Here is a 26,813-nt window from a genome sequence, read left to right on the forward strand (position 1 = left end):
TCACAAAGATTATTATATTTTCCTGGCACCGATGTCAGCAGTGTTCTAACTTGGACGTCTCATGTGTTGGCTGGTTAGGGTCACTGTGCTTGCCCTTTGTTTACATAATATAAACTGCATTGTGTTTTAATCTAACACAATCTCAAAATGTACTGAAATCTATTGACTTTCTGTAAGGTCGGTGGATTCAGCACTAGTAACCAAACAAACAGTTTCTAAGAGAGAGACAGACAAATTTGTTGCCATTTTTAAAACTCCAAAAGATGACATCATTCCCATGAGCCAGGGTCTGTTCGAGGGCCTGCAGTAGTTCCTGATTTATTTTCCTCATTTCACATTGAGCAATTCTGTTGAGCAGCCAAAGAATTTTCTTGGGGGAAAGATTTTAAGCAGAGACAAAGGGCACTGACTTCTGAAGTAGGTTGTAACCTTACTCATTCATAAATAAATAATCCCTGAACCCTGAAAACCAAAGGTTTTTTTTTGGGGGGGGGGGGGGGGGGGAGACACACAGAAAGAGAAAGAAGCCCATTGGTTTTTGTTTGTTTGTTTTTAACATCAGGATCACAAAGCCAAACTTAAAGTGTGGGACAGCTCCCACACAGGGGGCCCAGGAGTCTTCAGCGTGGCGCCAGATTCAGGGTCACAGTCACATTTGAAAGAGCACGCTTCCTCTCACCCTGTAGAGCTTTATGCTGTTTATGCTTTTGCACTAACTATGGACACAGAGTGCTAACTAGCTTAAATAAAAATGCCTCCTATCTCTTCTTTGAGCTACAAATTTCTAATTAAAAACAGGGTTAATTTGCCTAGCGGATAAAAGCTGCACAGGTAGGAATGAACCATGTCCTCTCTCCCTGCAGGAAATGGCCATGATTTTCTGGTAGCACAGTTGAGTGAAGGCTGATAGAAATGCCCCCCCCCCCCAAAGGCACTGGGAATAATATCTTGCCCATTGGGAGAAAAAGCCACACCCTAAATTTTGGGTAGCAATCTAATCCTCTAAACTCTCCTAGAACCTAGGAAATTCCTAGCCAGCAAATCATCCTCTGATTCAATGTCTTTATTCTCAGTTTCTATTCCATGAACAATATATTTTAAAAAAAAAAAATCACATTTGAGTCTCTTCACTAGTGAGTGTATGGCTCTTATCAGATGCCGGGTCCCCACTTGGTGTGGTTGTGGCTTCGCTGAACAGGCAACGCAATAGAACAGCAAATGGGTCAGCAGGCCACACAATATACAAGCACTCAGCATTACACAGAAGTCCACCCATTCTAAAAGAACTGCGAGACAGGGATTCGAGATTCACTGTGACAAAAAAAAAAAAAAAAAAAAAAAAAAAAGCCATTCTCCTGCCTGGAAAACATGGATCAAAGATGTTAACTGCGCTCTCTCTCTCTCTCTCTCTCTCTCTCTCTCTCTCTCTCTCTCTCTCACTCACACACACACAGACACACACACACAAAGCCACTCTACACTTAACTATCAAACACACCTTGGTTTCAAGGGAAGCTTCTGTCTGGTCTCTGCAATCATTAACATCGAACCCTGATGAGGGCATCCTCGGGGCCTGACACTGAAAATAGACTGGTGGTTCTGTCACTCAGGTCTGTGGCATTTGGGGTCACGGAGCCTCAAGAGGACGGCATGATTCCCACAAGTGGCTATAGCAGTTTAATTAGCCGTCATGACTCACAAGAGGTCCCGTCTGCTCCCCTGGGAGGTGTCCTGAAAGAGCTGTCTGGGTAGATATCCCCAAATTCACCTCTCACTCCCCAGATTCTAACAACAGCTTTCAGACGGATCCCAATCAAACTGTGTGACCTGAGTCTCACCCGATGCCTTTCTGTCCGGACGCTAACTGTCTGCCTGATCCCCAGACTTCAGCCGATAAACAGGGGCAGATGAAAGCAGTTCTTAGCCTGAGATCCTGTACACAGACTGGAAGCAAAACCAAGACTATGAAAGAAATCCAAGAGGAAAAAGCTTCTGGGTGAAATTGGAACTCTAGCCTTCTCTAGACAGGAAGTATAAAAAACCAACCCCTTACTAGGAAACCTGGGGAAAGGGTGGGGGTATTTAAGAGGTAATGGAGTATGCTTGTGGGTCTAACTTAGTGACTTTTCCCAATTAAATATGGGAAATGATAGCAAAAACAAAGCCAGCTAGTCAGTCCCCTCTACTGTGAGTCCCATTAGCTTCTGTCCTCTACCATGGCGGGGGGAAATGAGTCACAGGCCCCGTCTCTCCTGCACACAACGGCACCGCAGATCACACATCAGAGGTTCGTATATTTTCGTCATCAAGGTTGAATAGAAACGGCTTCTCCTTGGGGTGCTGGGGCTCCGACCTGTGCCTGACTCGAGAACTCGCCAGCACCCCTGAAGCTGTGCTCTCCCCAGGGTTAGGCATGAATAAAGAGTCCTTTGGGGTGTTCTCTGCTGACAGCAGCTTTTCCTCGGCCTGGGGGACAGGTGTCCAGGGTTGCCAGGAGGAGGCCACGGAGGGGGCCTTACAGAGAGCCCTTTTCTCTTCCGCTGGCGGCCGCCTCCTCGACAAGATGGAGTTAGGCCCGCTCGTAAGGCCGGAACTTCCGGGTCGAGTCAAAGAGATGGATCTTGAAAAGGACGGCTCCTAAACACAGAGAGAGAAGAACAATAAAGTGACGGATTTTTTTCCCTTACCAATGTTTGTCTCGAAGTCTCAAGTACCCATCGAGGACAGCCAATTCAAACAGGGATACTGGCTACAGATTCAAGAAAGTGTATGGAAGCCATAGACACCTTTAGTCCCAATTTCCCAGAAGGCTAAGGTAGGAGGATGACTTGAGGGCGTCTGGACCACACAGCAAGACCCCTATTGTAAAAATAAATAAATCCATAAATTAAAAAAAAAAAGATAGTAAGCAGAATTCATTCCACGGTTTGCAGTGTTTTGCCTGACGCTGGAGTTGTAGGGACACATCAGAAACTTCACATCTCTGTCCAGCCCGACTTCATGTCCACTAACAAACCAAAAAAAAGGGGGGGGGGAGGGGAAAATGTGCCCAAGTTAGCAGAGAGAGAAAAACAAGTGAGCCGGCAATCAGGGCCGGGCTGCCTGCCTACATAACCAAATGAAACACGTCCCGTTCGAAGATCATTTATCGTTAAGCTGACACTGCAGCAGAGAAAGGAAGTGACTTACCCTAGGGTGGCACTTCAGGGCCTGGACAGCTGCTCCAATCCCCTCAATCCAGCTGTGCATGTCTTCAGGGCTGTCTGCCTGCAAAACATCCACAACACGTACACACATTTTTGGCACGCGTCTTCAGCTTCCAAGTTTTGGGCTGCAGTTCATAAAATCACATCAGAGTTCAAGAGATCCTGGAAGCCATGTAGTCCAGTGCCTTGCAGACTTTTGAGGACATTTTTCCCCCTTGCAAGCTCATTCTTGACTCCCAATAACTAAAACTGCTCAGAGTTAAGCTGCCCTAGAGACAGAGGGGCGTATAAAGTAGGGAGCAGCCTAGTTTCCCAACTTCTAACTGAACCCATCACCCCATCTAAAAAACAGCCCAACCCCTCCAGACTCCTAGGAAACTGAGGCTCAGAGCGCTACAGCTGTGAGTGCAAGGCTGGTCTAGACTCCACCCGCCTTCTCTCTCCCATAATTGTCTGAACAGGAGACTCCTGTTTTAAATTCTACAAAAGCAAACTCCCTCTGCAGACCCTTCAACGCGCACACGACCACGCGTACAGCTCCTTTCTCAAAGCACAAGCTACTTGGGTCTGTCCTGAAATTTCACCCTTGGAGTGAGACCTAAGCCAGAAGAACACCATAGCAGAATCCCAGTGAAGCATTTCTCCTAGAAATAACCACTTCACCCCAGAAGGGGGCAGCAGCTTCCCCACGGAAGGAGAAGGCAGAGGCTGGCCTGGCTCCTGCAGGCAGAGTCTCTGGGCGCCTCCCAGCTGTTGGAAGGAAGAATGCAGGTGAGCTCAGTTACACAGGGAAACAAGACTGAGCCCTTTCCCTCAACGGTCCTGTGTGTGTGTGTGTGTGTGTGTGTGTGTGTGTGTGTGTGTGTGTGTGTGTGTGTGTGCAGGCAACTGTGCTTTTCCATGTGTGTGTGTGTGTGTGTGTGTGTGTGTGTGTGTGTGTGCAGGCAACTGTGCTTTTCCATGCCCCAAACCACTCTTCTTTCAATTCTAACAGGATGAAACAGGACCACTTTGGTTTTCATTGGGAGTTCGTGGTTCTCATTATCCCTCAAGCTTTTTCATTGCTATCCCTTCCCATCAACCCCAGAGTTATCTGTGTGACCCACAAACCAGCACAGGCACTGGGTTAAAGAGGAAGACGAAGGCCTGTGGTGCATTTATTTATGTTTGCTCTCCCCTTGATTCTTTCTGGTTCCTTGGTAATCTAGTAGCTTTCCAAGAAAACAAACAAACAAACAAACAAAAGGACAAATGCATTCCTGCTCCAAAGAAGGCAGTGAGAATCAGGTATCCAGATATCCAAATTTTCTCTAAGATCAGGAGGAGAGCTGGCATATTCCCTAGGCAGACCAAATGGAGAACTAAGTAACTTGTGAAGTTCTGCTGTTTGCAGAGCACCCAGGCCAAGGAGTCCTCTATGTATTAGTAAGGTTGCTATTTTTACTGTTCTACGGTTAGAGGGAAGCAAATAAATCTGAAATTCTACCAACATGGCAACACATGCCTTTAATGTCAGCACTGTGGAGGTAGAGACAGATGATGCTAGACCAGCCTTATCTATATATTGACTTCAAGCTAGGGGGTATGTAGTAAGACCATCTCCAAACACAAGGTATTTCACGGTTATGGGTTTATTTAATCTCCTAATTTCATATAAATCGACCCCAAAGAATCGCAGGCTTGGCTGGAACTCAGTGACAGAGGATTTGCCTGACACATGCAAACTTCTGGGTTCTAGACGTAGCAGCTAACTAAATTTATTCATTTATTCATTTATTTATTTATTTATTTGGTTTTTTCGAAACAGGGTTTCTCTGTGTAGCCCTGGCTGTCCCGGAACTCACTCTGTAGACCAGGCTGGCCTCGAACTCAGAAATCTGCCTGCCTCTGCCTCCGAAGTGCTGAGATTAAAGGTGCCTGACAAGAAAATACTTCTCTTACTGGCTCGTATGAGGACCAAACCCGGGGCCTTGGCGTTATTAGCACCATACTCTAACCAACTGAGCTAACTGGCCAGCTCTAGCTAAATTGTAAAAAGGATCAAATAAGATAACATATAGAGTGGAGAAAGAGTTATTTTGAATTTACCCAGTCAAAGAAAGGAAAAAAGAAAGGAAGGAAGGGAGCAGATTTGCAATTGATACCATATGAAAGTATAAAATATACTTTTATAAAATATCTTTAGTAGTTTTAACCACTGTTTTACATTTTTTTATTTCCAAGTTGGTTTTATGGGGCTGGGGAGAGTTCAGTGAGTCAGAAGGCTGCTGTGTGAGCAAGAGGACCTGAGTTTGGATGTCCAGGACCTACATAAAGCCTGAGCACCTATAAATGCTTGCACCTCCTCGGAGGGGACAGACAGATGGATTCTGGTGACTTACTGGCCAGGCAACCTAGGCAAAATGCCAAGAGTCAGGTTCCGTGTGAAACTGTCTCAAGAAACAAGGTGGAGGGCCTGGAGAGACAGCAGCTCAGAGCTGCTGTCCCAGGGCTGCTTTCCCAGGGGACCTGGATTTGATTCTCAGCCCCCACATGATGGCTCACAGCTGTGTGTCACTCTGGTTACACTTCATCCAACACCCTCTCCTAGTTTCTAAGGGCACCAGGCACACATGTGGTCTGCAGGCGTGCATGCAGGGTCAAAACACCTGTACATACCAAATAAAATGATTTTAGAGACACACATCCAATAGAAAAAAACATGGACATCCTCCTCTGGCCTCCGTATATCCATCACAGGCACGTTCCCTACACATACATGAACACGTACAACACACACATGCGGTCATTTTAAAATGTTATTCAAACAGAAAACAAATGTTGCAGATGATTCCATACAAGAAGGAAGTATTATTTCAGAGCTGAGGTCCACCCAGCCGAGGTGATTTCCTAGAATACCAAAACATGCCCAACACAGAACAGATAGATGGGGAAATGCTACGCGTACCTTCCTCTCTTCCTGCCCTGGTCTTGTGTGCATTCTGATTTCTGTCCTTGATGGCAGTTCGTAAGAAGAGAGGGACGAACTTTGAAATGAATTCATTCAATGTGCGGTTTTACTGCAGTCCGGTGAGCTTCTGAGTATCAGTTATGAGTCCAGTACTACACACATGCAGTGAGTTATGGCAGAGACCAGTAGAAGACATCCAAGATCCATCTCTGGTTACTGTCGTTACACCTGAATCTCCAGCAGTTACTTCTTCCTTTGATTCCCAACTTCTTCCTTTCCCAGTGAACCACTCCCATCTTTATATAGAGCCCCCAAATGGATGATTGTGTAAATTTGCATTGCATAATGCTAAATCCTTGGTTCTCAACCTTCCTAATGCTGCAACCCTTTAAAACAGTTCTTCACCGGGGGGTGGGGGAATGGGGGTGGGGTGGGGTGGGGGGTTGCATGCCTTTAATCCCTGCACTTGGGAGGAAGAGGCAGGCAGATTTCTGAGTTCGAGGCCAGCCTGGTCTACAGAGTGAGTTCCAGGACAGCCAGGGCTACACAGAGAAATCCTGTCTCGAAAACAAAATAAAAAACAACAACAACAACAAAATCTATCTTCAAAACAGCTCTTCATGTTGCAGTGACCCCAACATAAAAGTATTTCATTGCTACTTCATAACTGTAATTTTGCTACTGATATGAATCACAACACAAATATCTGATATTTCCAATGGCGACCTGGCAAAAGAATCATTTGACTACCAAAGGGTGACCCCATAGGCGGAGAACCACTGTTTTAGATGGTACCCATCACCTTAGAGTCTAAGTAACAAAGAAACTTTCCCTTTTACTTTATAGTCTAAGTTACAAAGTGACTTCCCGAGAGTTCCAGCTGGCACTCTGAATCTCCCTTGTGGATCTTGTCCTGGCCCAGCAGCCTGGTTCTAACAAGCGAGCTGAAGGCCCTTTCATCGCCCTTCTAACTTCTAGCCACAAACCCTCCTATTGATAAACTTCCAATACTCCCGGCCCTTTATTCAAGAGACCTCTGCTCTGTATTCCAAAGATTTGAGGTCGAATTGTGTTTGAAGAAGTGCTGACTGTTGAAGGCAGGACTTCCCACATTGAAAGTAAGGGCTACACCACACAACCGTATCCCAGCTCTGAACTCTCAGCTTGCACGCTAGCTCAGAACTTAGAAACATCTACCTACTGATGAGGCTGCCGCAGCACCGTCTCCCTCCATCTTGATGCCTGAATTCTACCTGGATCTGGACACCATGATCCACCATCCAATATAACCAGTCGCCACAAGCTGGACAAAGGCAGATTTTTCTGGTAGTGGCTATATTCACTACTCTGTGTCCACTACACTGCATCTTCTACATAGTGGTTCTTAACCTGAGGGTTGTGACCCCTTCGGAGGTCACGTATCAGATATCCCGCATATCAGATATTTACACTAGGATTCAGAACAGTAGCAAAATTACACTTAGGAAGTCAGTAGCAAAAGAATGCTCTGGTTGGGGGTCGCCACAGCACAAGGGACTGCATCAAAGGGTTGCAGCATCAGGAAGGTTGAGGACGATTACTCTAAGGCTTGAGTATCAAGGACCACTCCACTGGCTCCATAACTCACTGGGTTTATGATCCTGAATGGACCATTTACCCCTGAAGCTCCTGTCTCCTTATGGACAGACTGGAGAGCAGGCACAAATTATGGAGGAATAAGTGATACAGCACCAGCTAGCCACTGATCACCAGTGTCTCCGAGACGTTTAAGCAACAACAGCCACTATTCCTGAATCACAAAGAGTGCTACAGCGTGAGAGACCACAGAGTGCAGGTGGAGCCTACACCCCAACATCTAACATCGAAGTCATCAGAGTCCGGCCACAGAGCTCGTTTCTCTGCCTTGCCCTGCTTGCTGGTCTCTCTCCTAGATCCTGAGGATGGACAGAAGGTTCATGCAGACATACTATGCACGACTGAGGGAGCAGGTCAGAAAGTCACTTGGGTTCAGTGGACAGAAACCTCTGGCCCTACTGTGGGAGCAACAGAGCTCTCCCACCTTTCCCAAGAAATGTGGTTATTTTTATTTAACACAGGCGGCTGACATAGATACACCGTGAGTCTGGTTTATTTAGAGGCAGGTATTTTGCAGACTTTGTATCAAAAACGAGCCAGGGATGCCAAGGGAATGTCATCATTTCTTTTTGCTGACAACCAATATTGAGCGCCTAAAGAAAATCAGAATTTCATAAAAGTCACCTCTCATTGCATGAGCTCACATCCTTTCCTACTCAAACACTCTGCTAGTGATGTGAATGAGTGTGACTTTAAAAATATTACATAATAATGTGTCAGCATTTCAAGGATCAGCACAGCTTGCTCGGTGAGAGTGGTATTTTCCAAAGGATAAGTACAAACTATGAGAGGAAAGGATGGGCTCAGAAGGCGATCAATGGACTATGCACATGCAAATGTATGGACTAGGCACATGCAAATGTATGGACTATGCATATGCAAATGTACAGATAAGGCTCCCAATCCACTTTCCACCTAAGTGTTAAGAAATCACTATTTTTCAAGTTCTAGTAAGAAAGAAAGAAAGAAAGAAAGAAAGAAAGAAAGAAAGAAAGAAAGAAAGAAAGAAAGAAGAAACCTGAAAGGTATTTAAAAGGACACATTGAAATAATCCTTTTGTCCAAATACATATTTGAGTAAGACCAGATTTTCAAACTCCTCAAAGTAACACATGGACACAGATTCCAGGCTAAAGCAAGAATAAGATTTCTGTTGTCTTTTATGGCCAGTCATTAAAGAGCTACACAGAAATAGAAAACAATACTACTCTTGATATTTTTAGAAAGATGCTAATTTCACAAGATACTTTGTTAATATGTCATGGGGTTTGTGATGGTTTGAATATGCTCAGGCCAGGGAGTGGGTGTGGCCTTGTTGGAGTAGGTGTGTCACTGTGGGTTTGGGCTTTAAGACCCTCATCCTAGCTGCTTGGAAATCAGTCTTCTCTTATCAGCCTTCAGATGAGGATGTAGAACTCTCAGCTCCTCCTGCACCATGCCTGCCTGGATGCTGCCATGTTCCCATCTGGATGATAATGGACTGAACCTCTGAACCTGTAAGCCAGCCCTAGTTAAATGTTGTCCTTGTAAGAGTTGCCTTGGTCGTGGTATTCTCTTCACAGCTGTAAAGCCCTAACTAAGACAGGTTTATAACTGTGACTTCTAAGCGAATCAACAAATAAATTCCCTGGTTTTTCCTCCACACTTCTCCAACACACCACTCTCTTTGTCCCATGTGTTACACATGGACTTGACCTTTCCTATGCATATACTCAGGGTGATGCTAGTGTCCTTCCTTCTTAGAAATTTGAGTGCAGAAGAGAAGGAGTAGAGAACTGGTGAGGACCCAGGGACATTCTGGTCCTTGCTTAGATGCTACAATGTCTTCTGAACAGTTTTGGTTGAGCCTCTTGTCTCCCAAGTCTCTACCTTCTATGCGGCTCTCGGAGTACCAACCACACAAGCACTAACATGCCAAGCATCATCTAGGCAATGGTCATCACCAGGTGTACCGCAGGATGTTCCACAAACACAGTAAACTCCGTGCTTACCCCTGTATCATAATTTGAATGAGAAATGTCCTCCATAGGCTCATGAAATGTGAACCTTTGGTCCCCGGCGCTATCTGGTCCCTCACTGGTGACACTCACTGTTTGGGGAGGTTACAGAACTTTCAAGAGGTGGAGCCTGGCTGGAGGAAACACATCACTAGGGCCAGGCCTTTCCTCTCTCTGCTTCCTGCTGCCAGGGCTTATATTTCCTGGCCTGATGGACTCAATCCCTGTGGAACCGTATGCTAAATTAAACCCTTTCTTCCTTGTTGCTTTTGGTCATGGTATTTTATCACAGTAACAGAAGAGTAAGCAACACACTCTAGGGCTAAGCCTACTTGCCCTCTATATTACCTGGGAAGTAACCACAGGCTGTCATTAACCAGCACAAAACTGAAACCAGTACAAAGCCCTGGGATTTATGTCTCAGTCCTAGAGAGTGGACCTCCTCCATATTTCTCAAATTTGTCCCTGGCCTTCATCCCTCTAAGGTCATCATTCCCTAAGTCCTTCTGAAGGACTGTCCGCCATGGCCTTCACATTTGGCCTTTTTAGTCCTGCATTGCCCTTTTCTTATCTGTCCTTTGTGATACCTGGGATCAAGCAGACTTCAAGGTCATCAGAAGGGCTTGGGTTGAGTTTTTCATCTCTACTTTATACATATGGAGACTCTAAATATTAAATAAGTTGACCAAGTCCAGGAGCTGTGTCTTACTGTCCTCATCTTAGCTGTGACTCTAATGGTCAGATATAAGCTTGCTAAGGAAGCAGGCAGGGCAGTGAGTCTCTGCCCACAGCTTCTCAGCCTCCCTTGCAGCTATTCCCTTTCCAGGCCCCTTGTCATGGAGCGGTCTGTTGCCTGGCCCTCTCTCCTCCTGAATCCTTTGGTCACGCATGTGATTTCATCTGCCTAACTCCATGTGACCCCACCCTCAGACCATGCCTAGACCCTTGACTATACTCTACAAATATCAACTGCAAGAACTAGAAACTTCCACCAAAGCACAGGCTAGACCTTGCATCTAAAAAAAAAGAGGCACTGGAGAAAACTAGATTTAAGAGCAAGGTGACCCTCTCTCCATGATCTGGCCTCTTCTCTGACGTCTCTTCCTTGACAATGTGCTTGTTTGTCCCAGTGAGAATGGCCTGAAGATACCCAAGGCCACCGGCATGGCTTCTGGCTTTAAGTAGAAAACAGTGAAGACACAAGACCTGTTACTTTAAAAAGAAGATGGGAGAGAGACCTCATCCTTTTGTGTGTGTGTGTTTGCGGGGGAGGGGGGGTGTTCAGTAGGGGAAAGAGAAGAGAAGAAAGGGATGTTCCTAAAACGCCGCTTGGGAAAGCTGCATATTTTAAGGCTCGGAACCCCACATAGGCCTCTCCCTGTATTCGCTCTGTGGGCATCTAGGCAGCCCAGGCTGAGGACTTGGCCCTGGATGTTTTTGCACAGCTTGGAAATCTGCCTTGCTAGCTGCTGTGACCTCACAGGGATTGGGAGAGCTCCAGATCTGCAGGGTGGGGGGCAGCTCCTGGTAAGCGAACGGTCAGAGGCCAAACAATGGCTCTCTCTGTGCAGCTGCCTATGCACCTGTGTCCGCACAGGGCCCTCTGTGCTTCTGTCTTGTCTGCGCACAGTAATGTCCATACACAGGCAGGACTTATAAATACCCTCCAGAGCAGAAGTGAAACCACCCACCAGTTCTCCTTTTCTCGGCTTAGTTGGAGCTCTGCAGCCCAGTGCAGCTGCTATAGAGGCACGCATTCTCCCGCACAGTGGATGGACCTGCCGTGGTATTCCAGAGGAGGGGAGCTTCTGGTAGAATGAGATGGGACACTGACTGACTGACTGACTGAGGTACTAAACTGACCACTGAGAAACTCCAAGCAAAAGAGGAGAGAAAAACAAGATTCCTGGAGGGAGGAGAAGTACCCATTCACGTTCACAGAGATGGAACGCTGGTCTTAGGGTGGACATTTACCTGTACGTAGAACGTCCTGGAGGTGGTTATGATTTCAAACAGGTTGTCCCTCATTAAGAGATCCCTAGGCAAGGAAAGAGAGATATACCATTACACCGGGCACTGTGAGAACTTTATTTTTGTTTTGTTTTGTTTTTGTTTTTCGAGACAGGGTTTCTCTGTGTAGCCCTAGCTGTCCTGGAACTCACTCTGTAGACCAGGCTGGCCTCGAACTCAGAAATCTGCCTGCCTCTACTTCCCAAGTGCTGGGATTAAAGGTGTGCGCCACGACCGCCCAGCGAGAACTTTCTTTTCACATTATTTCCTACAGTTTTCAGAATCACCCACTAATGCAACTCAAGACTTTCTCCTTCCTGAGAATAACGAAGCCCCAGGCTTAGAGACTGTAAATGCTATGTCTGTCCAAGGTACTGGAGATCAGAACCCATTTCTAAAGCCTCCCCCCCACCCGAACCCCCACCCCACCCCACCCTGCCCCAGCGGCAGCTTTCCCCAACCCACCCTGTCCCTCCCCCAGCAGTGGCTCCGCCCACAGTGAGTTCCTGCTCACTGCCTCACTGCCCAGGGCCCAGGGGACAAGGACCTAAGAAAAGAGTCAGAAACTGAGAGCAGCCCAAGATTTGCTTCCCAAGAAACTGTTCAACATCCTTAGCCATCAGGGAAATGCAAATTCAAATTATTTTGAGATTTCATCTCATGCCAGTCAGAATGACCCACAGCAAAAAGATAACAAATGCAGGCTAGGGAAAGAGGAACCCTTACTCACTAAGGGGAGGAGTATAAATTAGTGCTGCCACTATGGAAATCAGTCTGAAGGTTCCTCAAGAAACTAAAAATAAAGCCACCATATGTGACCTCTACTACTCCTGACATAAGCCCAAAGGACTCTACATCCTACCAGGGAGATGCTTGTACACCCCAGGCAATCACTGCACTACTCAAAATAGCAAGGAAATGATATCAACCTTGAGGTCCATCAGCAGATGAATGACATGCAATAGAATTTGTTTAGTTGTAAAGAGAAATAAAGGTGTTGGCTTAGCATTTAAGAGTACTTCCTGCTCTCCCAGAGGACATAAGTTCAATTCCCAGCGCCCATATCAGGAGGCTCACATACCCCTGTAACTCCAGTTCCAGGGGCCCTGACACCCTCTTCTGGCTCCACAGGTACCTGTACATATGCGGAACACACTCATACGGATACTCTACATACATATAAGTAACTAAAAAAAAAAAAAAAAGAGTTCGAAGCCAGCCTGGTCTACAGAATGAGTTGTAGGACAGCCAGAGCTACACAGAGAAACCCTGTCTCGAAAAAACCAAATCCAAAAAACCAAAAAAATAAAAATAAAAAAGAAATAATTTTTAAAAGAAAATGAAAGAGAAAAATTTATGGAGTTTGCATAAAAGAGGATGGAACTGAAAATTTTTTATATGAAGCAAGGTAATTGAGCCAGAGAAAGGCTAATCCCATGTTTCTCTCACATGTCGATCCTAGGCTTCAATTTTTATACATGAGTAAACATGTATGTGAGGGGGAATAGAAGGCTGTGAAACTAGATAGGGGACCGTGAGGGCAGGCAAGATGGCGCAGCGGTTAAAGGGCCCGGCTAACTGCCACCTAGTCTGACATGGTGAAGGGAAAGAACAAAGCCTTTCAAGTTGTCTTCAGACCTCCACAAGCACATGTGCGGGCAAGCATCCACCCGTATAGATAGATCAAGAAGCAAATTGACCAAAAACATGTTATGAGAGGGAACTGTGAAGGGGAGGGAAAGGAGGTTGTAGGCAGGGTGGGGGTGCAGAATGAGATGACTGTGGGCGAAGAGTGGGGGACAAGGGTCAGCAAAACTGAAGTGTGTGTGAGACCGCTGTGATGGAACCTACTCCTCTGTATGTTCGGGTAAAATAAATTTAAAATCTAGTTTCCCTCATTGGAGCAACAACAACAACAACAACAAAAAGATCTGCTTCTGGGGCTAGGGTAGAGCTTAGTGATAGCGCGCCTAGCAGCAAACAAACAAAACAATAAGCTTCAAAGAGACAGAGGCAGAGAGATAGAGATAGAGAGACTGAGACAGAGATAGAGAGACTGAGACAGACAGAGAGACAGAAATAGAGCGACTGAGACGGGGAGGCAGAGACAGAGAGAGACAAAGACAGAGAGACAGGGAGATGACAGAGACAGAGAGACAGAGACCAGGGATGTGGTGGAGATCAGGGAGGGGGCATGGGAGGGCTTGGAGGGAGAAAAGGAAAGGTAGAAACGCTGTTATCAAATTATAGTCTCAAAAAGGAAAGGAAATGAAGAAAAGAGAAAAAAAAGGAAAAGAAAAACAGACTTCAATCTGGGTGTGGGTTTTAGAAGAGAAATCCTGGCCCCTGCAAGGCAGGGGACAAGGATCTGGTAGGCAGTGCTGACACAATTCCAAAGGGGCTGAAGTTGTCTTCTGTGGTCAAGGCCACCTGTGTGCGTCTAGTCGTTATAGGGACTGTATAAGGAGTAGAGACCCAATTACTACCAAGAGAAGCAGCAGAGGAGGTGAGAGCAGGTGCAGGTAAGACGACAATCCATGCCAACAGAGAGCTTTGTGCCAGGGAGGGCTGGTCCCAGGCAGAAATGTCTTAGAGAATGAAAACACAGAGTGGCATGCCCTCTAGGCAGGGTAGAGTACACAGACCTGGCCCAAACTCCATGGTGAGAAAAAGTCTTAGGTATGTGGACTATAAAGGTCAGTCCTTGAGTGTGAAACCAAGACAAAAAAAGATGCTGACTGAGCTGATCTGTCTGTATAGCCATTGAAAGCAGCTCGAACCATGCAGAGCACGCGAAATAAATCCTACCAACAAGTACTTCTACTTGCCCAGCTTCTGAGTAGGGACAGCTCTGTTCTGGGCTTGTGCTGAATAGTTTTATGTCAACTTGACATAAGCTGGAGTCATCTGAGAGGAGGGAACTTCAGTTGAGAAAATGCCTCCGTGAGATTGGGTTGTAGGCAAGCCTGCAAGGCATTTTCCTAATTAGTGATGGATGGAGGAGGGTCCAGCCCATGGTGGGTGGGGCCACCCCTGGGCAGGTGGTCCTAGGTTCTGTAAGAACACAGGCTGAGCAAGCTATGGCGAATGAGCCAGTAAGCCACAGCCCATCACAGCTTCTGCTTCAACTCCTGCCTCCAAGTTCCTGGCCTGTCTGAGTTTCTCTCCTGCCTTCCTTCAATCATAAACAGTGACATGGAAGTATAAGTCAAGTAAGTCCTCTCTTTCCCAGTTCACCTTTTGGTCATGATGTCTTGAAGCTGCAATAGGAAACCAGCTAACATAGTGCTAAACGTTTTGACCTTCTAGATTATTCATGCAAATGCACAAAGTCCCAGAGTCCACTGAGGAGGTGAACTCAACCAAGGAGGGAGCCCTCCCCCTTTCTATCCACTGCCCCCAATGTCATCGAGTTCAATAGCTACCGTTGCTCACAGCTGTCCTGAATTCCCCCTAAAGGTCCCAGAGAGGCTACACCACCTAACAGAGCTGAAGTCACAAAGCCACAACCTTCCCCATGGACTTCACCTCCCGTGTACTCAAATTCAGTTTGACTCGGGTAGACGTAGCAGTAGGGGGAATTTTCAAGACTCTCAGCCTGAATGTTACCCTACCCCCCTCCAAGCTGCCCTGGTTTGTCCAAGTAGCCTCCTGTTTACATGGGCCCTCCAGGCTCAGGAGCAACTGGGCATCTCTCAAGATCTAATCGAGATAAGTTCTGCCCCCTAGAGCCACACTCAGGACAATATCTATGGCTACTTTCACAAAATGCAAATTATCCCTAGGAGCCTCCCTAGTCTTTAACCCCACCCCACCCCGACCGCTATTTGAAACTCTTAGTACAGCATCTCTGCCCGGGTTCACTGGGCCCCACAGTGTGTGCGCTTATGTAGGGCTGTGCGATACTTTCACAGGAGAGCAGGATGCCTACTGCTGATAGATTGTCCTTATGACCTACAGAAAGGAGAGATACAAACACACCGTCTGGCAGACTATAAACTCATGACCAGGAAGATACGCTTGGGGGTCTACAAAGATTCACACAGGGTCTGAATTTAGGAACGGGGATGGGACATTCTCCTGTATAGATCATCTTAGGCAGTGCTCTCAGAAGGTGCCTTTCCTAGTGGAAAGAGGAACAAATTAAAAATACTCCTTCTGCTTGTCAAGTGGTAGCAACAGGGGTGCTGTGAGTCACCCCTATGTTCATGGGGACACCAAGAACAAAGGCGGAAAGGCCTGAGACATTCAGGCTGGGGTAAGGTGTGAAATCAGGAGAAGGGTTCCTTCACTCCTGACACCCAGGACCTGATTCTACTGCCTGAGAGACACCTAAGCACCATTCTCTGCTGTCACCAGAAGTTAACACACAGACATCATGGGAGCAAGATAGGGAAATGGGAAGAGGGCACTTTGTCCAGGGCAATCTTAACTCTGCATCAGTTATGAGGCATTAAGTCAGTGAGTGGGTCTGTACCTTTCTAATGCTGTGACCCTTTAATACACGGTGCGGTGACTGCAACCATAAAATTATTTTCACTGCTACTTGATAACTGTAATTTTGCTACTGTTGTGAATCATAATATAAATATCTGTGTTTTCTGATGGGCTTAGGCAACCTCTGTGAAATGGTCATTTGATACCCCCAAAGGGACTGTGTGCCTCAGGTTGAGAGCCACTGCTCTTCAACAGAGCCTCTAAAAGGGTACCACATGAAGATTCCAAGATGACGAACAGAGGCTCTCTTCAAAATGAACAGGAACAGGCAATTACCCAGACTTGACCAGACACTCATGGGTCTTGAGAACATCCTTGAGCGGTATGGTGCGCAGAGGTTCTCTGTCCTGATGGGAAAGATAGAAGATGGTCAAATGAGGTTATGTGCACGGCCCAGTGACCCACGCCAATTAGTTCATCAACACCCCTCTCTCAGAAGACTGGCTAAAACCAACCTGGTTTCAAAATAATTGTTACCGAGAAGGCTCCACCTCCCCCCCCCCCCCAGTAGCTCACTGCACAGACGCTGGCCGCAGTCCAGGTCCTTTTACAATAGCATCATAAAGAGACGCAGGTTGGACAGAGATAAGACAAGAAGTAGCCTGGAAGTCTAGGTGGGTCTGGCTTCCACTCATGCACGCTCTCAGGAGGACCCGAACCTAGTACCTACCTGCTCGCACTTGAAGTAGCAGATGGTGAAGTCATCGAGGGCAAAGAAGCGCCGTTTCCAACTCTTCCGCTGAAAAGACAAATAAGGAACCACACGTCAAAGATAGGTCTTCAGAGCCAGGGCTGGTGTTGTCACAGAAAATTCCCAGAGACCCAGCACCATGGAAGCCAGGCTCCCATCTTCATCGGGGACAAAGAACAGGAACAATGGGAAGTGTGAAGTCAGTGAAAGTCCCAGGCCTCCACCTGAGCCCCCATCTTCCCAGTGACCTGAAGAGCACCCGAGGGTCCTTCTCTGCCGCCGCCAGAAGCTACGACTGTGCCATCTAGTTTTATGTCAACTTGACACAAGCTAAATACATCCGAGAGGAGGGAACCTCAATTGAGAAAATGCCTTCGCCGAGCGGCAGTAGCGTATGACTTTAATCCCAGCACTTGGGAGGCAGAGGCAGGCAGATTTCTGAGTTCGAGGCTGGCCTGGTCTACGGAGTGAGTTCCAGGACAGCCAGGGCTATACAGAGAAACCCTGTTTCGAAAACAAAAACAAAAACAAAAAAGAGAGAGAGAGAGAGAAAATGTCTTCATAAAATGGGGCTACAGGCAAGTCTGTAAGGCATTCTCTTGATTAGTAATTTACGGAGGAGAGCCCAGGCCATTGTGGGTGGTGCCATCCCTGGGCTGGTGGTCCAGGGTTCTATGAGAAAGCAGGCTGAGCAAGCCATGAAGAGCGCGTCAGTAAGCAGCATCCATCTGTGGCCTCTGCATCGGCTCCTACTCCAGGATCCTGCCCTGCTTGAGTTCCTGTCCTGACCTCCTTCAGTGGTGATGGGCTATGATGTGGAAGTGTAAGCCAAATAGACCCTTTCCTCCCCAAGTTGCTTTTGGTTACAGTGTTTCATTGTAGCAATAGAAACTCTGACTAAGACAACTACATCAGCTCATCATCTTAGGAGCAAGAGTAGGGAAATAGGAGGGAAATCTGACCATCAGTTTGCAAACTGCATCAGTCTGAATGCAGTGAGGCTTACCACCAGAGGCAAGCTCTCTGGGGGATTGATGGCTAGTTCCCAGCAGCGGTTAACACAGAGGGGTACAGGCCTTCCTCTCATTCTCCTCTGCTACATCCACGCCCACTGGACCCCAGCAGCACTAGCACGCCAGTGTGGCCCCTGTGCTGGCACTCACCACGTTCCCTTGCTTCACACAGTAGCCACTCTTAATGAGGGGAGGCCCGGTGGGAGGACGGCAGCCTGACGTGGGGATGTAGCTCTGAGACCTTCGCAGGAAGGCGTGAGTCCCTGACTCGCTCCCTTCCTGCCCATCCCCACCATTCTACAAGGAAATGCAGCACTGTTAATACCCCAGCCAATCCTCTGTGCAGCCCGGCTCCTCCCATCCTCCCCACAACACCCCTGGTCTTTTTGGTATAATGTCAGTCAAAGAACTAAAAACTGACTTTGCCCCCAGTTAGCCGATGCTCTACTGAGTGTTTTCCCAAAGCAAGCCGCTGACTAGAGAGACCCAGAAGAGGAAGGAGAGATGACAAAGAACCGAAGAAGGCACAAGCACCCAAATGGGACTGTAGACTTGTGTCTCGTCTCACTGCCTCCCTCAGCCCCATTTCCTTTATGTTTTATGACTGTTCGCTGCCTGGGTCTTAAGCAAAAGCACAGAGGCCACACATCCTCAAGATGTCATGATGTCATGGCTCCAACTTCTACACTGGCACTGAACACATCCACCCTGCACTGTATCTTCCTGGTCACCTCCTTCACTAGCTCCCCCATCCTAAGGCCATGTGCTGGTCCTTGGGCACAATGCACATGTCTTCACTGCCCCCACCCGGCACCCTAAGCAGCAGCACCTGGCTGATGGGTGTTTGTACCACCACTCCCCCAATGATCTCAGTCTTGTAGGCCACCTGCGGCTTCTTCTCTAGGGTAGGAGGAGCTGTTAGGTTTTTGAGAACTTCTGTGGCCAAGGGTACTGTCCCAGCCTTGGGAACCTAGGAAGAACAGTGAGAAATAGTAAGCTTAGAAAGAACGCAGAACCACAATAGAATGTGGGGAGCAATGGAAAGCGAATTTACTGAACTATGATGAGAACACTCTCCTCCTCTCCCCAGCTCTTTCATGGATATCCAAACCCAAATTTGAGGAACTCAGTCAGTAACCCCCTTCACACAGACACACACACAGGCACGCACACACAAACACACACACACACACACACACACAGATACTTCCTTTAAATTATACACATATACACAAGCACATATACATATATATACACATACACATAGATGCACACATACACATGACACACCATACACATACATGTATATATACACTCATATACATATATAGATACATATACTATATATATATACATGTACAAATATAGACATACAGATACATATGTATATATACACATATACATATTCACACATGCATATACAGACATATACATATACTTGCACACATATACATATACACACATACACATAATACACACAGACACATATACACATATACATATATGCATATAGATATACACATGTACACATATGCACACATACACACAAAGATACACACATACAGGCACATATACACATACATACACACATAGATATACACATGTACACATACGCATACATACACACATAGGTACATGTGCACACACCTATATACACATATACATACATGTTTACACACACATATATACACATGTATATCACACATATACATGCACACATAAACATAACACGTATAAATATGTAACATACACACAGAACAAATATTTCTAGGCCCAACTAAAAAAAATATCCCCCAAACTAGAAAGAAACAGACCTGAGTTCCTTCACATGGCTTTCCCTGAACCTCTGCTTCTTGTCAGCAATCCCTTTTCCAACCCTAAAGCAGCACTGAATCAGCAGTATCCCACAACTACCCAGGACATGGCTGACAGAAGCCCTCCCAGGAAGCACAAAAGAGACTCCATAAACTTCCTCTTGAACTTGATTCAGAACCCAACTCTCAAGTTCACTTGTAGTTGTCAGCCAATGGATGAGAGGAGGTTAGAGAGCGGGTCTTCACAGGCTCTGGGGCAAGGCCCTGCTGCCTTCTGAGCTCTGCCCCTTCCCACTGAGGTCAAGAGCCAGGATGTCCACTTTCCCTACCAGAGAGAACAGAAGGTGTACATACAGTGATCTTGCTGGCTTGATTCAAGGCTTCTACCCAGTCCTTCAGATCTTTCTGGTCATTGGCTTGAAGAAAATATCTCTGAGACAGGGCATTGATGACTATAAAAGTAACAGGGAAGGAGAGAGAAGGTATCGAGTCAGAATCTGGAGATCATGAGAGCCCAGAAAGTTAGGGTGTCTGAGGTCACAAGACCCAGGAAGGCCATTCGGATGATCAAGAACCCACCCATGGTGTTAAGTCACAAGCACAGTGAGAAGCAGCAGACCCCAACAACTCATCCATCAGCTACCAAATGATGTTGGCATTAATAGTGGCCTCGATGAACTATTGGTGGCAACAAAGCTACTCTTCTGCCACCAGTAAGACACTTGAAGCACAGGCCTGCTGGTATGTTTAGTTGGGACCCTAGAGCTTGTTTCTACCAGTATGATCGTGTCTCATCTGTGCCTGGAAAATGGAATAACACTTGCTTGAGACCTGTAGCCTTGAACTCATTTTCAAGCTGTTCTTCCCAATGGGCATTTCCTTAATCAACAGCTTGCCTCTGATTGATTGATTGATTGATTGATTGATTTTCATTATTATCACTAATATATCTTTTTTTTTCTTCTGGATCCAGTCCCACTCCTTCCCAGTACGGAAGGCTTTACGATTTATTTATTTTATGTATGTAAGTACGCTGTAGCTGTGTTCAGACACACCAGAAGAGGGCGTCAGATCTCATTCTAGATGGTTGTGAGTCATCGTGTGGTTGCTGGGATTTGAACTCAGGACCTCTGGAAGAGCAGTCAGTGCTCTTAACCACTGAGCCATCTCTCCAGCCCACTAATATATCTTTAAATGAGTTGACCACAAAATTTAAGACCACAAAATTAAATTCTACACTTAGCAATGATATTTGGAAGGAACAGGAAAAAAGAGAGAGCCAACCTCAAGTTGGGAGAAGGGAGAGCTGGGGAACTTCATCCCTCTAGCTTAAGTCTGAAGTCAAGAAGCCGTTGTCGAGGAGACAAAGAACTCACTATCATTCATATAACAAATACTTATTGAGGACCCACTATGTGCCCGCAGCCATCTTATGTGCTGAGAACGTGCTGTGACAAAGCAGGAAGTGGCTCTGCCTCCCTGAAGCTCCTGCTCAGCCTCCCTGGACACAGAAATGCCTCAGCATTTGCTCAGAGTGAGGGCTAGTTAGCGAGTGACTGAGTGTTTTCACTGACCAACTGTAGACAGGCTCCCGGCATTGATGGAGTGGTTGTGCACCTTTCCCACTAACCCCCCCCCGCCCAGCTGCAACTCATCCAGCAATCTTGAGACCCTCCATATCCCTTCCTTCATTTTAAGTCTTCCCTGCCTTTCCCCCTTTTCTCAGACCTCATCATATCTTGAGCACATCACTGTTCAATTCTAGAGTGAAGGCTCCCAGAAACGTTTACCTAGATGCTTTCTATCCACCTTAGACAGAAATACAGCTCAGCTCATAATCTCAGCACACTGGATTGGGTGCAGCAGAGGCACAGTTCCAGGCCAGCTTCGGCATGGGGGTGGGGGGAGGAAAGAAGGGGAAGGAGAAAAAGGAAGGTCAGGAGGCAGACGGCTAGCAGAAGCCAGCCTGGCTCAAATGCTGCTGGTCCCTGTGTGCCTGGTTGCAAGTTATTAAAAATCTTCTCGGGGTATTACTCGAGACCCAAAACATCACTATTATCTAAGCAACTCATACATACAAGATACAGTTCCCATGGGATCAGAGGGCTGTCTTCCACAGAAAAGAAGTTATCACAAGTTTTCTATGGGAAAAAACCACTGTGGCTCAGTACTTACCGAAGCAGAATGGAGTTTTAGGTTTCTGCTTTGGAGTAGCTACGCTCACCTGTATCAAATAAAGACAAAGAGAGACATGAGTGTGTTTCCATTGGTGTGGAAAATGTTTACCTTGAAAATGTTTCATACATAGAAAGAGCATATCAAACATATTTGAAGACCAATAATTGAGAGTCTTGCCTCCATCCCTTAAGAAACTGGCACGATCAGTCCTATTGCTTGGAGCAGGGATGCTCACCCTTCCTTACCCAGCAACCCTTCAATGTTCAGTTCCTCCTGTTGTGGTGACAACAAACGTATTTCGTTGCTACTTCATAACTGTAATTCATACCGTTATGAATTATGATGTTAAAAATCTGACATGTTGGATGGTGTTAAGTGACCCCTGTGAAAGGGTCATGTGACTCCCAAAGGGGTCACAGCCCTCAGGCTGTGAACAACCATCTAAGGATGCTTGTTAGAACTTCTTCTGCCACCCACGTAACTGGTATGCTGATGTCTGTAGTAACTTTTGTCTCTGCGAGAACACTCTAAAAGACTCTGGGTCCAGACAAGATTTTCTCTGAGCCTCAAGATCTAGGAGAGTCCCGTTCATTCCAGCAGATTTATACCATGCTCTCAAGAGCTAACGCCTTTCTCGGAACAGTCTCCCAACTGAAGGTGCTTAGGGCGTACAAACTCTAATCAAAGCAGAAGGGAACGGTAGGCACTCCTACATTTAGCTATGGTGTCCGAAGGCCTAGTTAATCTATGCTGGCCGTGAACAAAGGCAACTAACTCTCTAGCAGCCCAGAGAGCAGCTGACAGATGAGTGGGCTCATTTTGGTATATTCAAGAGCAGGGCCTGGTGGAGACAGGAAGACTGGTGCAGTTCACCTAGCTTTTACTGTCCTGCCTCTTGTATGGGTTCTGCTGAGTATCTGCATGGGAGCCCAGGGCACTCAGGTTCATGCTCCTGATAACCACCTACAAAGATGTGGTGATTATCCACCAAACGGATGCTGGTCCAGCCATACTGGGGAACTCCACCCATTCCACTCATTAGGGATTCCTAGAGATGTGGCACCTATCATGTACCATGTAGAGTCGCCATTCCACCCTGGACGCTGGGCTCTCAGTCCCCTTGGCTCTCAGTCCCCTTGGCTCTCAGTCCCCTTTCTATCTTTCACGGTCTTATTCTCCTCTCTGGACTCTGGGACTAGGAATTAGAAGCAAGGACTAAAGTCTTGAGGTGAAAGTGATGTCTCTTTGAGGCTCACAGGTGCCAAGATCTAACCATGATTGGCACACTGGTCTCTAGGCTTTTGCTCTTAACCCTAAAGTCTTCCAAGAGACCTGCCCTGATTCCTTAGCCAGAATAAGGTTGCCCCAAATACTCAACCAGGAACTGAGGTCATACCCTATATGATATCAAAAGGATAAATAGTAGGGGTTTGTTTTAGAATTAGTCTCAAATCATAGGTGTGTGACCTCCATTAGATGATCTGTCCAGAAAGGAATGACCAAGTCATGTTCCTATGGAGTTAACAGAAGCATCAAATACATCGGTGTAAGCAAGGGATCTGGCTACACTGCCATGGAGAATCTACTTGTGAAGGAGGGACTATTATGTCAGGTGACGCAGCATGCATCTGTAATCCCAGCACCTGGGAGACTGGCACAAAAGGATCTTGACTTTCAGGTCATCCTAGGCTACACAGTAAGTTTCAGGCTAGCCTGGGTTACGTGGGTGGACCCCATCTTAAAACAAATCACACACACACACAATAAAATCACACTCCCCACAATATAATAATAATAATAATAATCAATTAGTTACTTAAAATATGACCTAAAACTGCCTAACTTCAAACATTAAAAAAATGTTAATAATTGAATGTCTGTATAACATTACATCAACCTCAGTGACAAGTATTTAAAACCCAAGATGTCACATTTCTGAAGGCACAAAGATGAAGGACTGCATCTGCTGATGACCTTCACACTAACAGAATCCAAGGCTGCCCAGAATATGACCAAGGGAGGGAGAGACAGAGACTATGTAGAGTTGTGTGTGCATTCATGCCACTGCATTGATAAGGAAACCCTAAAGTGAGCTGGAGAGGCCAAGTGGCCTAAGAAAGTTCTGAAAAACTTGAAGAGGCACCCAGACAGACAACCAGACAGAGTCATGCCTGCATGCTTCACAGGTAGCATTTAGGAGGCTGCCAGTCCTGGCCCTGAACTATCTTGTTTTCCTGGGGTACAGTCCAAGCCAGTTGCTGATTTGCAGCTACTCATTTCCTGCCTGTGACCCTCAGCATCTGTGCTCCCAAGCAACCTCCAGTCTTCTGCCTGTGCTGTGCTGTATGTGCTGTGCTGTGCTGTGCTGTGCTGTGCTATGCTGTGCTATGCTGTGCTGTGTGTGCTGTGCTGTGTTGGGCTGGGCTGGCTGGGCTGTGCTGGGCTGTGCTGGGCTGTGCTGGCTGTGCTGTGCTGTACTGTGCTGTGCTGTGTGTGCTGTGCTGTGCTGTGCTGTGCTGTGCTGTCCTGTCCTGTGCTGTGCTGTGCTGTGTGTGCTGTGCTGTGCTGTGTGTGCTGTGTTGGACTGGGCTGGCTGTGCTGTGCTGTGCTGGGCTGTGCTGTGCTGTGCTGTGCTGTGCTGTGCTGTGCTGTGCTGTGTTGTGCTGTGTGTGCTGTGCTGTGCTGTGCTGTTCTGTTCTGGGCTGGGCTGGGCTGTGTTGTGCTGTGCTGTGCTGTGCTGTGCTGGGCTGTGCTGTGCTGTGCTGGGCTGTACTGGGCTGGGCTGTGCGGTGCTGGGTTCCTGCATTAACCCTGAGTGTCACAGAGCTATTGTTTTCTGCCCCTGGGAAGCCTCCTACCTCCCAGCTTCCTTCTCATCCAGCTGTCAATTTTGATGGCATTGGAAAAGCTTAGTCCCTAAGACCCTCTACCTTGTCTGGAGCATCACCCTTTCTTGGAGAGACTCGTTATTTATCACCAGCTGGGCAGAGTGCCACTGGCTGACCCTTTGACCCTACATGGATTACAAATGATCATGCTCACTGTGCAGATTAGTCAGCCTGGGAAAATGCTACCCATGCAGTTATTGTGAGAGCCAGAGCTTCCAAGCACAAGGCTTTCTGCACGTTCATATCCGTGTACGCACTTTATAGTCGGGAGGTCCCTATGCATGCACATTCACAGTGTGCCCCAGCCGCGTGGCTTGGCATGGAAGTGTTGTTGGGCAAAGTAATTCATTGCCAAACTAATGAGATTGATCCCAGGTCTGTCCTGATTAGCTGTAGACCAGCGTTGGGAAATTCCACAGATCGCTTTCTCTCTTAGTAACGCCAGCATGAAAAGGTAAATGTTCTCACTGACACAGTGGGCAGCAGGCACGGAAAATAAATTTGTCCACCTGTGGCTATGTCCACAGACAAGGGCTGATACAGAACTCTTGACTTTGGCCTCTGTCCCTCACGGCCTGCCCCCAGAGGCTTGAACAGCCCCCTCCCCCATCATCTACCTTCCACCCGGTGGTGACAGTGTCAGGCTGTAGCAGCCATCTTCAAACACAGGAAGAGCATAGGTCCTACAGGAAGCAGTGCGGCCACAGGTGGGTAAGGACATCCAACAGTCTGACTCAAGTGAGGGCACCCAGGCACAAGCATCCTCACACCACAGGGCAGCCGCAACTGAGTCACTGCCCAACAGTGGTTGACTGGCAGGTCCTGTGAGCACGCCAAGAGCAAGAGAGGGTTGGGGTGAAGAAGAGACTACTCTTGGGGTCCCCCCACGAGTGACGCAGAAGAGCCACTTGGCACCCGGACAGTTCTGGGAGCTTTCAATTATCAGATGCAGTAACAACCCCAGTACCGGGGCACTGTGAGGGCCAGCCACACCCTGTCTGCTGTTGGCCGGAAGTGAGGCTTCTTGGCACCCAGGACAAGAGCAGAAGAAACCCTTGGAGAACTCAAAAGTGTGCTCCAGTGTGAGGGGAGAAAGTGTCCCGCTACAAAGTAAGGAAGCCACCGCACCAACACAGTCCTTGGAGGTCTTGCAAGTTGGCACACATGTAAGCATATTCACCTGAAAAATTCGTCAGTGTTCTTCAGTGGACTCTCTAGAGTAGTGGTTCTCTGCCTTCCTAACTCTGCGGCCCTTAAATACAGTTCCTCGCGCTGTGGTGCCACCAACCATAACATTATTTTCTCGATACTTCCTATTTGTAATTCTGCTACAGTTATGAACCGTAACGTAAATATCTGTGTTTTCCTATGGTCTTAGGTGACCCCTGCGAAAGGGTCGGTCAGCACCTCAAGGGGTCACAACCCACAGGTTAGGAACCACTGCTCTAGAGTGTCTATACCCCTCCACACCCGGCCCACAACACACAAATAGTTAATAGCCAACACTTTTGGAGGACCTGTTATCTATAAGAAGCCCTCACAAAATAGGTCCAGTAAAACTGGGGGCTGGTGTGTGAAGGGCTCTGGAATGGGACAGAAGGCTTTAATGCAACGGGAACACCATGGGCCAGGGAATACCATGGGCCAGGGAACACTATGGGCCAGAGAATACCATGGGCCAGGTTCAGATATTTTCCAGTTTGCTCAACCATACTGGTTCTGTGGTCATTATGCCCTGGAGACAAAAACTTCCATCTCAGAGTTGCCCCTCCAGAGGACAGCGCCCTCCCCCAACCCTTAGCCTTCTCTGCACCCCCACCCCACCTCTACCATGCCAGCCCCATCTCCTCTATACTAGCCTTCCAGAGATGGAGGACAAAACCAACCAGTCTGTCTCACACTGTGCAAACACTTGACCCTGGGAGTGACCTAAGG

The 26,813-nt window shown here is 47.1% G+C and overlaps 1 protein-coding gene across 4 annotated transcripts in view; it reads right to left on the minus strand.

Annotated features, from left to right (window-relative positions):
• Positions 1-494: 494 nt before the first annotated feature.
• Positions 495-26,813, minus strand: part of Plekha2 (pleckstrin homology domain containing A2) — a 60,593-nt gene continuing 34,274 nt past the window's right edge. For 3 of the 4 annotated variants that reach the window (XM_052162214.1, XM_052162212.1, XM_052162213.1), the window contains 9 exons: positions 21,988-22,036; positions 20,167-20,264; positions 18,828-18,968; positions 18,149-18,295; positions 16,965-17,033; positions 16,571-16,641; positions 11,762-11,825; positions 3,190-3,267; positions 495-2,637 (listed from right to left, as the gene is read on the minus strand). In XM_052162214.1, the coding sequence (XP_052018174.1) occupies positions 2,275-2,637; positions 3,190-3,267; positions 11,762-11,825; positions 16,571-16,641; positions 16,965-17,033; positions 18,149-18,295; positions 18,828-18,968; positions 20,167-20,264; positions 21,988-22,036 (1,080 nt within the window). In that variant the 3' untranslated portion in view covers positions 495-2,274. The remainder of the gene's footprint in view (positions 2,638-3,189; positions 3,268-11,761; positions 11,826-16,570; positions 16,642-16,964; positions 17,034-18,148; positions 18,296-18,827; positions 18,969-20,166; positions 20,265-21,987; positions 22,037-26,813) is intronic. The other variant, XM_052162215.1, reaches the window with a different exon arrangement.

The sequence above is a fragment of the Apodemus sylvaticus genome, chromosome 18 (assembly GCF_947179515.1).
Source record: "Apodemus sylvaticus chromosome 18, mApoSyl1.1, whole genome shotgun sequence".
NCBI classification, from domain to species: Eukaryota; Metazoa; Chordata; class Mammalia; order Rodentia; family Muridae; genus Apodemus; species Apodemus sylvaticus.